The following is a 15,098-nucleotide window of genomic DNA, read 5'->3' on the forward strand; positions in this document are numbered from 1 at the left end:
GGACGGGGGGAGCCTGTTGGGCTGCCATCTATGGGGTTGCACAGAGTCGGACACAACTGAAGCAACTTAGCAGCAGCAGCAGCAGTAAAGGGAAGAGTTTTAGATTCTAGACAGTATAAAGTTTAAGAGATTTGGGAGAGAGGGAAAAGGCTATAAAAAGTTGCTAGAGCCCTATGAATTACATCATTTTTAATATTCTTTAAGAGATTTGAGTAAAGAACGTGATTTTTTTCCATTTTTGCTTGCTGTGAATACGCTCCTTTGAATGTGGCATCCCTCGGGGGGTTGAACCATAGGGGTTCCAACTTCAATAGGACTGAAATACTTTTTTACACTCAGTGCAACTATGCATGATTATGTGTTCTCTGGAGAAACGAAGAAAACAAATGAACAAGTGACAGCATCAAAACAATATTCCTAACCACTGTTACTGTTTCAAATTAATGTAAGAAATGTTCACTAGCAACCTGATCATTAAACTAAAATACGCCAACATCCTAGAAGCTTTCTTTAAAATAAAAAAAGGAGTTTTAACATCAAAATTCTTATTTTCCAGAGCTAAGTTTTATTGATCAATTGCACTTCTTTTGCTTCCTATGCATAATTATAGGAAATTATTTTCCTTAGTTAGAAAGTCCTCCCCCCCACACACACACACAAAAGTCTCCTGAACATTATAGAAACTCTCCAGGTAAAGTACCTTTCACGTTTTCTGACTGTATTTCTCAGATAATGCCTGTGAACTGTGACTAACTAAGCCTGGGACAACTAATATAAAAATTTATATATGATCTTAAAACAATGTGAAATGTATTAATCCTACCTTTTGAGACTGCCACCTTGACCAAATCATGCATACTTCCACAGAGGCTACAAAGAATATGCGTTTAATTTGCTCTAAACACATCATTAAATCTTTCCCCTTTCTAAATGCCTACAAATATTGAGAGCATATTAGCTTATCAAGATAAGAATAATGTGAGTGATCTAGTACATGAGAGTTTTTGCTCCAATATACAGAAAGAGCTTTTGGTATCACTTGTAATTGGATGTCATTTTCTACTGTATGAACAGCAAACTACTAGATTAGGTCTGTTCAGTTCTGAATATAATGATACTGTTGGTTTAATGAGCTACAAATCTTTTTTATTTTAATTCCATTAAGATTGAGACCTCTGTTTCAAGTGCAATGAATTGATTCCACCAGAAACACAGAAGCGTATAAATCTCAGTATTATATGCTGTGGACAATAACAGAAATTGTATTGCCTCTTTAGACTCATTCTTATCTCTGTTAATAAGCCAGTATCACAAATTTAAATGACTATGATAAAATCAATTGTCTTATTAATAAGCTGACATAATGGAGTAAACATTTGATCATTTGGTTTTCACAGAACCTCAAACTTTAGTATAATGATTAAAGCATGCATTCTCTTCAACTTCCTCTAAGAAAGCAATATATTTTAAACACAAATTTCAGCAAAGGTTCTGACTTTTAGTAGTCAAAATTTAACTGAGATGCTTTAAAATACTGGTCCTGAACTGGGGTGACTGTGCTTACCAGAAGGTAATGTCTGGAGACATTTTGGATTGCCACAACTGGTGACAATGCAGCAAAGGAAAGAGCCTGACAGCGAAGAATTATCCCACCCAAAATGTCCATAGGGCAAGAAGTGAGAAACCCTACCTGAAACCAGTGACCACAGGCCAAAATGAACTTTTGAAAGAAATTTTGGGTTTTTTTTAAGAGTTTTTGGCTACAAAAATCTCATATGTTCACTTGCAATTGGGAAATAACATTTTAGAAACCAGAGGTCTCTAAACTCTGCAAAAATTCACAAATTATTATATTGATATAATGCTTTCTTACCAAAACAGGCAATGTTCCCATCCAGTCCTATGTATTTTAGATCATATCTGGCAGCTTCATTTTCAATGGGCTCATTCTCTGATTTGTCATCCATAGCAAATATATCCTTTTGTCGGAATTCTGCGTTGTCATCAAAGTTTATCTTGGCATCAAAACAGACAACTAATAAAGAAAACACAAACATACCTAAATATCTCCTAAGGATCTATAAATTATTGGGTTGGCCAAAAAATTCATTCAAGTTTTTCTGTCAGATGTAACAGAAAGGCTCAAATGAACTTTTTGGCCAATCCAATAAGTTCTCCAGGCTGAAAAGTGCAAGAGAAATAAAATCGAATACTGTCATTTTTTCTCAAGCTTCAGACAGAAGATGCTGTTAAGGCTTTATCTTTAAAGTTTAAGGCTACAAAGACAAATATGACACGATCCCTGTTTTCAAGGGACTTACATTCTAATAAAAAGCATAATAATTTTTATCTGTTGGTTTCTATGAAATGACAATATAAGTTGCCATCACTCTTTAAAAGCTACACACTGGCATAGCTAAATATAGCTTTGATTTGAAATTTTTATTACAGTTCCTATTTTTAGTAGTTAACCTTTCCTGTCAATACAAAGAGAGACTAGACAATAATGCTTAATATTGCTATCCTCCTACAGCCTTCTTCTGATGTTGCAAGATGACGTTTTTATTTAGTCACTATCCTCACTAATATGTCTAGAAGATTTGGTGGAAAGAATGCCAAGTCAGAAACATTAGATTTTTTAACTTATTTGATCCTTAACTAACTCTGTAACCTTGATAAAAATAACCTACTTTCTTGCTGGACCTCAGTTTTCTTATTTGAAAAGTAGAAAAAGACAATCCCCAGACTGCTGATAGACTTACTCTGGGGTCTGATAAAAGCATACCATGATCTTGATGTGAGCAGGACCATCTTATGATTCTTGTGATTCAAGTTACAAAACATTAAGCGGCCAAGACTGGTCTGTAACAATGGAAGGCTGCCAGGCGTTATTAGCACCACGGTCTCCACCCACTGGTGCCAGCAGGAATCTCTAACTCTCCTACTGGAGAGGAGCCCTGGACACAGTGAAACTCACTCAGTGACAGGACTGGACCACAGATAGTTTTCCTTGACTTGTAGATCTTCCACATGTGCAATCAGGGAGCTACTGTGGTGGGGAGAGGTGGCATTCTGGTGTCTTGGATCTGATCTCTTTTATTACATCCTTTAGAGCAGAAATTATTGTCTAGGATGATACTCCATAATAATCTTTTACTTCACTTGGGATATTGACAGGCAGGGATCTATGACCATGAATTTACATATTATTCGTTCTCCACCAGCACTACTCATAGGCACCTAAGTCTTTTCAGCAAAACAATCACCTATGTGCATTTCACTGGAAAGTAATGACCATGGTTTGTTAATACCACCTGCTTCTTCTGAAAAGAAAATATCGTTATCTTGTAGCATCCTGGAGTTAAAGACCCCAGAGAGAGGGTTTTTTTTTTAAGTCTCTTTACCTCAGTAAGTGAGGATTTTGGTACAAATCTGTGCAAAACTGGCATATTAACAATGAAGAATTCTCAGCATAAATAAAAGTCCAAACCACAAAGTACTTAAAGTAGCAATGACTGACAAGGGACAATCTTATATGGAATTTAATATCTGCCTGAGTCCTTTGTCTTCCCACAAAATGTCCAACCACTTTACCCACACACTATGAATATACAGAGCGAATGAGTCATTCCTTTCCAGAAATCTGAATGACAGGATTCTAGTTAGCAAAGGAACAGGCCAATGTTCTCTGCTTGCTACAGTAGCATTGTCTTAGCAATTAATGACTTGTATAACAATCAGTAGGAAAGCAATGTCACTGTTGGCTTTCCACAGGGTTTATAAACATACTTTAATTAATTTATTAGCAATTTTAGCTCCTCCATTACTCATTGTCAAGATTACTTGGAACAAATATGTTCAGAATTAATGGGCAAATGCTATGAAATTGACTTCCTAAGTGAAGAGTTTCAAATAAAAGAATTCTTGGTCAAGATCAATAAACTAGTATATCAAAATAGGTCCAGGCTGATCTTTGCTCCTTGCAAAGACTACAAGCTACTTGAGAGAGAGTATAATTAATAGGGATGTATGCAAAGCTCAGAAAGCAGTCTCAGCTAAATGTCTGCAAAGTCAGATTTTCAAGTCTCTTTTTCCTGTATGGCATGTATGCCTAGTAGAGAAATGAGTTCACTGTTTGAGGACCACCTTGAGAGAACTTTAGAGTTAACCAAGAACTTAAAGATAGTGACAGCGGGATGACAGGGTTATCTGTAGGTAAGAAAAAGGTGTATGGGCCCTTGCCAAACATTCTCTCTCTTTAGAGAAAAGTAAACAACATAATTAGGTCAAATGTATATATGTTCAAGTGCTTTTAGAAGTTAAAAACACTACACAAACAGGAAGCAAATAAAGCAACTTAAGAGTAAAGAAAGATAACCAAAATTGAACTGCCATCATTAATACCTAAATTTTTTCTGGGGAGGGTGGTGGCAGAGGGAAAATAAGGCCTTTGAGGTACATGGAGTCTGTTAGACACATATTTGTTAAATCTGCTTAGTATTTTTAAAACGGTCCCAAACATACAAAGTGCTTTCCAGCCTAACAATCTCTGTTTATAATGTTACCTCATTTGAAGTTTTCCCTTGAACTTGACCACTTAATGTAGACTCTGGTATCAAAAACACCTGGGGAGGAATTACAACCATCGTACTTCCTAACCAGGGAGCCACTGTCTCTCTTAAGTCCAGTGGTCTTGTCAATCAAGTGGGACCAGAGCATTTTCTACTGCCTTGTGCTGCTCGAAGGGCAGGATGCATGCAAGCACTTAGCCTCACTAACAGCTGGCACTTACTAGTGATTTTTATTATTACCACTGCCATCTTCTATATGCACAGTGCTTTCTTGGGGCTTCAGAAACAGGACAGGTCCTTAGGGCCCAGGATATAGGATTCTCTTCTCTTCCTATCACTGAAAATGACCTGTACTTGTTCCTTTCCCTTATAATCCTAGACTTTGGTTCAGAGTAAATCTAAACTAATGCCTACTGGAGTTTACACATATACAGATTACCTTTTCCTACAGGAAAAATTTTAATGGTTGGCATTCCAGGCTTTGGAACTGACAGAGAAGATTTTTCTTCAAGGGCGATGTTGAAAGAGATGACTTGGTGATGCTTGAATCACACCACGCATTTGCATAAGGTCAGGGTGGTTATAGATGGGTATAAAAAACCCCAAGTGAGACTCTAAGTCGGAGGGGGCGGGTAGAGTATAGCCCTTAGACCAGCTCACTGCCTGTTTTTGTAACCACAGTTTTACTGTTATTCGGTCATAACCATTCATTTACATACCTCTCTGGTTGCTGTCCCAAAACAACAGTAGAGATGAGTGGCTGCAATAGAGACTATAATGCCACCAAACCCCCTAATATTTACTGTCACTTTACAGAAACAGGTTGCCACTCCCAGCAAAGCTCCAGTTTGCATCACATCCATATCCTACTTTAACAACTGAAAAAATAGACACAGGTATTATATATATATTAGTGAGAGAGAAACTTAGAAAAGTGCATCACAGTAAAGTGAAAACAAAAAAGTAAAACAAACAAACCAAAACCTGCAGCTTGCACAAAAGGAACAGATCAATCCCTGAACACTGATTGACACGTATATGCTAATTTCCCCCTGTAAGACCTCCTCCAAGAACACGTTCAGAACTGGTGGATTAAAAATGTATTGTTTATGTCAATAAGAGCACAATAAAATAAACTTCCTTGCTCAGACCTTGGCTTTTTCATTTAATAAGACAATACACTATGGTAAAATATATATTTGGAGATGCTGAGCTTGGTTCAGACATTAAGATTTTCAATATCACATTAATAACACTTCAATTCTATAGAAAATTCAACTTGAACAAAGGCCATTCTATGTACAAAGTGGGTGAAAAAACACACCTATTAATATTTATAAAACAATTTTCACCATCAAAAGCACATGGTTACATGCTTGATAGATTATACAAATTAATTTTCCTTCTGAACGAATATCAAAGAAAGCTGCTGTACTTATATTCATAGAGTGTTTTTGTCGTTTTGTTTAATGGTGTGAGATCCCGTGAGCTGCTAATTCAACAACCTCAATGAACAACGTGACTGGCAGTTATTGGCCTCTGACCCTAGAGTTTTAACAGAAGAATGTGCCACAGAATTAAACAAAAGAAAAATACATTTAAGAGGGGAAGATTCACACATAAAAGAAACATAAACACAACAGGAAATAAGACTTTCATAATTAGTTTGAAAAATAACTTGTCTTCAGCAATGTACTGAATTTCATTTATGATAAATAACCATACGTGCTACAGAAATGCACTTTGCCAAGATGGCCTTAAAACGCTGATACTTCCCAATTAGTCCCACTTTCTGTTAAATGTTACTGTTTGAGGAGTTGTATACTTTTTGAGAACTTTTCTTTAGTTGCTGTGAAAGGAGAAAAATAGATACTAGGCGGGAGGGAACTTCAGAGGGAGGTAAAGAACTGAGAATGTTCTCGAAAATAGAGTTATGTATAAAGAGAGAAATACAGAGAAACACCCACCAACAACATGGGCACAGAGCAACAGGGTAGTTATTTAGGGAAATTAATCTGAAGAAAGAAAGGAATTTGATATGCCATTTAACTTTGGATCACCCAGCCTTAATTCCCATAGAATCTTGGCCAGAGAGTCTCAGTTTTAAACTGGATTTAATTTCTTTAGCTCAGTGAATGAATTTGGTCTCCAACTGATGAAAATGCCTTAAAGCAGGAATCCTTAATCTCAGGACTACTGACATATTGAGTGAGATCATTTTCTGATGAGGGAGACAGCTCTGTGCCATGTATGATGTTTAGTAGCATCCCTGGCCTCTAGAAGCAAGTAACATCACACATTCCAAGTTGTAACAAGCAAAAATGGATGCTAACTAGATTCACTGTGGTGATCATTTGGCTAAAGAGATACACACACAGATATATATCAAATCATTATGGTATATACTCGAAACTAACATAAGGTTATATGTCAATTATATTTTAGTTAAAAAAAAAAATGTGTCCAGATGTTGCCAAAGAGCCCCTGGGGAACAAGATGCCCATCCTTGCCACTGAGAAACATTGTTTTAAAGATACCAAAGAAAAGTGTCTATGTGCAGCATTATCTGACTGAAAGTGGGGTGAAAAGAAATAGGACATAAACTCACACAGTATCTTACAAAATAAGTAAATGAATGAAGATAGGTAAATTTTTTTTTAAACCCTGTTTTTTACCTGGCTACAGATTTAATGAATAAAATCTGGCACTGCAATTAGACAGTAAGGAAAATAGTCCATTTCTCTCTATTTAATTGATAGCTTGCTTTCAGTTCAAGAAAACTTCAGTCATTTTCATAGGCATGTTTTGAATCAATGTCCTTTTTCCACAGAGAAACTGCCTTTTTCTGACACCATGTGATTCCAGCAGGACCCAAGTAGGACCAATCAGTATCATCTGAAAGGACTGTTAAAGGCTGGGGAAGGAGGAGGAGGGGCACTGGGAACCATCTTCACTGACAGCTCCAGAGATGCCGGCTGACAAAGATGCAGAGTTAGAAGCAAGCAGCCATGGACAAGCAGAGAATCCCTGATTCCCTTCATTCCTTTAGCCAGTTCACTCCTAAACTTCTCTGTAACACAAGTAAAATGAGAACCCTCATCCTTAGGGGGCTTTTTAACAAAAATCAGGCTGATGCAGGTCTCTGTCACTAACAACCATTATAATCCTAACTAGCAGACACTAAACAACTACATTACAGTCAGTAGTATCAACTTAGATGTTTGAACCAGACTATTAATCACACTGGAAAAAAAATCATTCTTTGGGTGTCAATTCAGTTCAGTTGAGTCGCTCAGTCGTTTCCGACTCTTTGCGACCCCATGAATCGCAGCACGCCAGGCCTCCCTGTCCATCACCAACTCCCAGAGTTCACTTAGACTCACATCTATCGAGTCAGTGACACCATCCAGCCATCTCATCCTCTGTCGGCCCCTTCTCCTACTGCCCCCAATCCCTCCCAGCATCAGAGTCTTTTCCAATGAGTCAACTCTTCGCATGAGGTGGCCAAAGTACTGGAGTTTCAGCTTTAGCATCATTCCTTCCAAAGAAATCCCAGGGCTGATCTCCTTCAGAATGGACTGGTTGGATGTCCTTGCAGTCCAAGGGACTCTCAAGAGTCTTCTCCAGCACCACAGTTCAAAAGCATCAATTCTTCGGCGCTCAGCCTTTTTCACAGTCCAACTCTCACATCCATACATGACCACAGGAAAAACCATAGCCTTGACTAGACGGACCTTTGTTGGCAAAGTAATGTCTCTGCTTTTGAATATGCTATCTAGGTTGGTCCTAACTTTCCTTCCAAGGAGTAAGCGTCTTTTAATTTCATGGCTGCAGTCACCATCTGCAGTGATTTTGGAGCCCCCAAAAAATAAAGTCTGACACTGTTTCCACTGTTTCCCTATCTATTTCCCATGAAGTGATGGGACCGGATGCCATGATCTTCGTTTTCTGAATGTTGAGCTTCTTACCAAAAATTCCCCACAGGAGACTGAGCAGTATAGATATTATCTAGGCCAGTGCTATTTATTCCACTATGTACCATTCACAGGACCAGTCTCCTGGATTTTTTAAAAATATTCAACAAGTAAGACAAGAATGAAGAAGGTTTTTACAAAGGAACTATACAATAAGTAAGTTTAAAATAAAATTTTTAAAGTAAAAAGTTTGGTATAATGCCAACTTTCTTAAACTTCTAAATTAAAAGAGTAACTGTTACACAAAGTTATAATGGGAAAGGTAATATATTTTGCTTGTTGTTGAGTCGCTCAGTCATGCCCAACTCTTTGTGACCCCAAGAACTACAGCACGTCAGGCTTCCCTGTTCTTCACCATCTCCCTGAGCTTGTTCAAACACATCCATTGAGTCGGTGATGATATCCAAGCATCTCATCCTCTGTCATCCCCTTCTACTCCTGCCTTCAATCTTTCCCAGTATCAGGGTCTTTTCCAATGAATCAGCTCTTCATATCAGGTGGCCAAGTATTGGAGCTTCAGCTTCACCGTGAGTCCTTCCAATAGATACTCAGAATTGATTTCCTTTAGGATTCACTGGCTTTATCTCATTGCAATCCAAGGGACTCTCAAGAGTCTTCTCCAACACAGTTCAAAGGCATCAATTCTTTGCCACTCAACCTTCTTTACAGCCCAGCTCTCACATCCATACATGACGACTGGAAAAACCATAGCTTTGACTAGACAGACCTGTTGCAGCAAAGTCTCTGCTTTTTAATATGCTGTCTAGGTTGGTCATAGCTTTCCTTCCAAAGAACAAGCGTCTTTTAATTTCACAGCTGCAGTCACCATCTGCAGCGTTTTGGAGCCAAACAAAATAAAGTCCATCACTGTTTCCATTGTTTCCCAATCTATTTGCCATAAAGGGATGGGAATGGGGATGCCATTATCTTAACTTTTTGATATGACCCAGTGGATGTTGGCAGTTTGATCTCTGGTTCCTCTACCTCTTCTAAACCCAGCATGTTTAATCCCCACGTGAAGGATTTTGAGCTAACCTTGCTAACATGAGAATGAGTGTAACTGTGCAGTAGTTTGAACGTTCTTTGGCAGTGTCCTTCTTTGGGACTATAATCAAAACTGATCTTTTCCAGTCCTGTGGCCATTGCTGAGTTTTCCAAATTTGCTGGCATATTGAGTGCAGCACTTTCACAGCATCATCTTTTAGGATTTGAAATAGCTCAGAAGGAATTCCATCACCTCCACTAGTTTTGTTCGTAGTGATGCTTCCTAAGACCCACCTGACTCCACATTCCAGGATGTCTGGCTCTAGGTGAATGATCACACCACTGTGGTTATCGGGGTCATGAAGATCTTTTTTGCATAGTTCTTCTGTGTATTCTTGCCACCTCTTCTTAATATCTTCTGCTTCTATACCATTTCTGTCCTTCATTGTGGCCATTTTTCCATGAAATGTTCCCCTGGCATCTCTAATTTTCTTGAAGAGATCTCTCACTCTTATGCTCAGTCACTTCAGTCATGACTGACTCTTCGGGACCCTATGGACTGCAGCCTGCCAGGCTTTTCTGTCCATGGGATTCTCCAAGGTAAGAATACTGGAATGGGTTGCCATTACCCTCCTCCAGGGAATCTTCCCAATCCATGTATTGAACCCATGGCATTTTCTGTGTCTTCTGCATTGCAGGCAGATTCTTTACCACTGAGCCACCTGGGAAGCCCTGAAGAGATCTCTAGTCTTTCTCATTCTACTGTTTTCCTTTATTTCTTTATATTGTTTACTTAGGAAGTGTTTCTTATCTCTCCTTGCTGTTCTTTGGAACTCTGCATTGAGATGAATATATCTTTCCCTTTCCTTTTTGCCTTTTGCTTCTCTTCTTTTCTCAGCTATTTGTAATACCTCCTCAAGCAACCATTTTGCCTTTTTGCATTTCTTTTTCTTGGGGATGGTTCTGGTCACTACCTGCTGTACAATGTTCTGAACCTCCATCCATAGTTCTTCAAGCACTCTGTCTATCAGATCTAATCCTCTGAATCTATTTCTCACTTCCACTGTATAATCATAAGGGATTTGATTTAGGTCATACCTGAATGGACTAGTGGTTTTCCCTACTTTCTTCAACTTAAGTCTGAATTTTGCAATCAGAAGTTCACAATCTAAGCCACAGTCAGCTCCCCGCCACGTTTTTGCTGACTGTATAGAGCCTCTTCAACTTTGGCTACAAAGAATATAATCAATCTGATTTTGGTATTGACCATCTGGTGATGTCCATGTGCAGAGTCATCTCTTGTTTGCTGGAAGAGGGTGTTTGCTATGCCCAGTGTGTTCTCTTGGCAAAACTGTTAGCTTTTGACCTGCTTCTTTTTGTACTCCAAGACCAAACTTGCCTGTTACTCCAGTTATCTTGACTTCCTACTTTAGCATTCCAGTCCCATAGGATGAAAAGGACATCTTTTTTTGTTAGTTCTAGGAGATCTTGTAGATTTTCACAGAACCATTCAGCTTCTTCAGCATTAGTGGTTGCTATATATTTTCCTATTATTGATCTAAAAGGAAAACTTTAAGTATTCTGATTATAAATATTGTCAATATTGCTAAAATATATATGACTGCTTTTATAGCTCCTAAATAAAGGAAAGTTTTAGGGAACTGTGACAATGATGAAGTTAATTTGTACATTTGGTCAGTAATCAATGTTTCCTAATTGGGTTTAATTTGACTACTGCTCAGAGTTATAGGCCAACACATTCATTTAATTGTGATTATAATTCAATAGCTGAACCTTTATGGTACAATGAACAAATTAACAGCTAAACTTTCCTGTTAAAAATATCATATAAGACTTATGTTTTAATGCACTGTATACATGGAATGTATTTTATGGGGATTCCTTCAAAGAAGCTCAATAATTATACTTTCTCTTAATAATTAAAAAGAAAACTTCAGATTTCATGAGGTTTTACAAACATTCTCTAGGAAAAGGTTCTCATATCCCTCTTCCCTGCTGCAAACCGTTTTGTGACTGACAGCTTCCCAAAGGGTTAAATGAAAATACCATTTTTATCCCATTCTGTGGCTCAATTCCCATTTTTTGTTACTATGAAATAACCAGGTTGCTTATGCATATTAGCTTAAAAAGCAATATATGTATGACCTTTAAGGACTTAGAGTGACCTTCCTCTCTTGGATTTAATTATCAGCCACTCAATGCGGCATGAATTTTTAACTGATACTCTCAAACTGGAGACTATTTCTAGATCACTCTGATTAAAGTAAATTAATAGCTTAAGAAGGAAAAAACAGAGAAGAAAAGAAAGCAGGTCACCATAAGTTAGTTTGGCATATCAGAATCAACATGCATACCAGACTACGAAAGACAAGGGTTTGAATCCCAGCTCCAGTATCTAGCTGCCCTTGGAGGAAACAAATTCATTTTTCAGTATTCTATAAAATGGGATAACAACTCCTAACTCTGCAGGATTATGTTAAATGATAAAAAAGAAGACACGTACATTTATCACAGCACAGGATGTATGAGATCAAGAAACAATTTTCTTACCCTCTCTCTAGAAAATACTGATTATTTTACAGTCAAAAGCAATTTTTAAAATATTTAATTATACAGGTAGTTTGCTTATAAACTACCAGCCACAAAATTTTATCTAGCAGTCACTTGTGTAAGCCATGAAACATTCATTTCAATGGCTTCTTAAACATGAGCTCTTTGCCTATCCTAATTTGAAACCTTCAAAGATATACAAACAAAACAAAAATAAATAGATAAAAATATAAAATCTATACCTTTGCTGGACTACTTTTATACTACTTGAGAACAACAACTTTATTTTATGAATGGGTGGGACTAGCCTATTTTGTGTCTGAAACTGGATGCTTATTACACAATCATCAGTCACCTCACTTTGAAAACTGCCCTACAAGAGAGGTAGGTTATCATGTTTTTACTCACTGTTTTGGATTTACAAACAAAAACAAAAAATTCCCTGAGGCTTAGCCCATGTACGTGGCTAGAGCATGGCAATCCCAGGCCTCTCTAGGTTTCAGGGACATGATATTTTAGATTTTCTGACTCTGACTATATAGTCTCTGAAATATACTAGAGAAAAAGCATTGTACCATCCCACTGGTCTAAAACTTATTTATATTTGCACATAATGGGTATTTATCAGTCCAGTAGTAAATCCTTAGTTACTGGTGGCCCACAATATGCTAAGCAAGAAGTAAGAAATGGGGTTGAGATATAATTTAAAAAGGCAAGGTTCCTGGAATTTACCAGTACAGTTTGGTAACACTATCCTATTCCCTTGATATTCTACCTCCGACCCTAAACATGCATATCTTTAAGCTTTTGCTCTCAAATTAATAAGACCTTACTGAATACTTGCTGTATGCAAGACAGTGCATTTGTGGTAGGTGCTGACATGTAAGAGAGTTACTGATTCACAAGTACCCAGTGAAAAGATAAAACCTTCCCCACAAAAAGTCTCTTCCCACCTGAAGTAAAAGCTGCTAACCAAGGAGGGTGAAAGAGATCGATGATGGGGCATTAGAGATTCTACCATGATGACATAACTTCAGTAGAAGACACAATGTGAAATTATATGCAGATTTGGAGAAACTAAAAACTGAAACTAAAAAGTTCCAGTTCCATAAAAGCAGGTGTATTCATCACACCCAAGCACTGTGGCTCCTGTTCACACCTAAATCTTTACCATCAGAGCAACAAGGAGGGACCTGAAAACTATGGGATGATGGTAGATGGATGTTTCTAAATAAAATAAGAAATAACTTCCCGTGAGGCTTGGCATTTGACTACAAATTCAAGTGCTAATATGTTCAACTGCATCATGGGAGCATTTGAAACTATGGCAGGAATTAAATTACTGAAAGAATTAATGCAAGGCTGCTCTATAGTCTTTTGTATAGTTTATAGTTTGCATAAATAATTACATTCATTCATTTTTTCTCTCTCTCTTTTTCTCTTACCTTGTCCTTCTGGAGTTTCACCAAAGGGATTCACTTCCACCTGAGTAGCATCAATTTTCAGGAAGAGATTGTACAGCTTCTTAATTTGATCTGCAGCCTAAATGTGATCAAGTGAAATGAAATTTCATAAAAGTAGAAAAAAATTATTTTGCTACATTAATGAAATCTTAAAAATAACAAGCTATTTTCAGTTAGGTTTTCTGAAGGGAAAAAAAGAGAAGCATAACTATTTTAATTTCTACTGCTATTCATTAGAAGGAATTGTTCAACTGTCCTCCAGACAGTAGAAAAGATCATCATCAAGAAACAAAATATTTTCAATATGCCCAAAAAATGTTGTGAATCTTTTTGAAAATTATCATGTCCCTATTAGCTGAGCTACACTGCAATATGAGCTACAATTACTAATACAAACAAACTCCATTTAAGTAAAAGGTAAACATGATTTCGAGAGTTTTTAACCACGAGTTTTTCCTTATTATGCTTGAATAAACTGTTATCATATTCATCAATCCAAACCTATAATCTGTGAAACAACAGTTACTGAGTATCTATTGGAAATGGTTACAAAACAAGAAGATGGAAGACCTAAACAGTACACTTAAAGAATAGCACAATTCAAACTGAAAACAGTTTGTCCCAAAGGCATAAGCCACAAAGAACCAGAATATTCAACAGTTTCCCTGGTGTTGTACCCTAACTTCATTTTTCTCACTCTGCTTGAAATTCACTCGCTCATTCATTCTTTTCAACCAACATTTATTAATTGCTCATGTCACAGCAGGCTGGCACTATGTGATCTGAGGCTAGGGGGAGGATCACAAATGAGGTGTGACAGCACCCAGGAAAGCTCGCACCTGCAGTAAACACAGCCTGTTCACCGTTAACACAGCAAAGTGAGACTGTGTAATGTGCAATCAAGGCTGAATGTTGGGGTTTAGTCTTATTCTTAGCTCCAACTTATTTCCCAGCCATGCTTTCCCCATTTCCACATTTTTTTTTCATGGTTCCCATTCTGCATTATTTGCCCTCAGATTTCTTTTCAGTTTTTCCCCATCTCTACTCTATTTATCAGGGGAGCTGACACTTGTACGCTGGGTTTTCAAGGCTCCTGGGCCGGCTGGCTTCAGTTCAGCCAATGCGAAGCAGCAGTGGGAGACAGGAGCTGGGAAGAAGGAAAAAGAGAGGATATTTTCACTCCTCTCTTTCTGCATCCTCTCACTTTAATTCCCATCAGGGTCCCAATTTCTGTATCTCAAAGTCCAGTGACACTACCACCTCACTTTGCTCCTTGAGCACATAGGTGGCAACCACTTTCTGTTGCTGTTTAGCTCTCTGTGTTGCCTCTCTGTTCACTCTGAAACTTCTCAATTCTCATAGCACCTACTTAACCGATTACCTAGAATAAAGTCCCACTGTGGTCAATACTGGGGTTTCCCAGGTGGCACTAGTGGTAAAGAATCTGCCTGCCAATGCAGGCACCCCACTCCAGCACTCTTGCCTGGAAAATCCTATGGATGGAGGAGCTTGGTAGGCTGCAGTCCATGGGGTCG

The 15,098-nt window shown here is 37.9% G+C and overlaps 1 protein-coding gene across 1 annotated transcript in view; it reads right to left on the reverse strand.

Moving 5' to 3' along the window:
• The window catches only part of SUCLG2 (succinate-CoA ligase GDP-forming beta subunit), a 275,323-nt gene that overhangs the window by 105,613 nt on the left and 154,612 nt on the right, over positions 1–15,098 (reverse strand). Inside the window, exons 7-8 of the mRNA XM_027523664.1 lie at positions 13,546–13,642; positions 1,874–2,035 (exon numbers count right to left, since the gene is read on the reverse strand). Coding sequence (XP_027379465.1) covers positions 1,874–2,035; positions 13,546–13,642 — 259 coding nt within the window. The remainder of the gene's footprint in view (positions 1–1,873; positions 2,036–13,545; positions 13,643–15,098) is intronic.

Source organism: Bos indicus x Bos taurus, chromosome 22 (genome assembly GCF_003369695.1).
Source record: "Bos indicus x Bos taurus breed Angus x Brahman F1 hybrid chromosome 22, Bos_hybrid_MaternalHap_v2.0, whole genome shotgun sequence".
NCBI classification, from domain to species: Eukaryota; Metazoa; Chordata; class Mammalia; order Artiodactyla; family Bovidae; genus Bos; species Bos indicus x Bos taurus.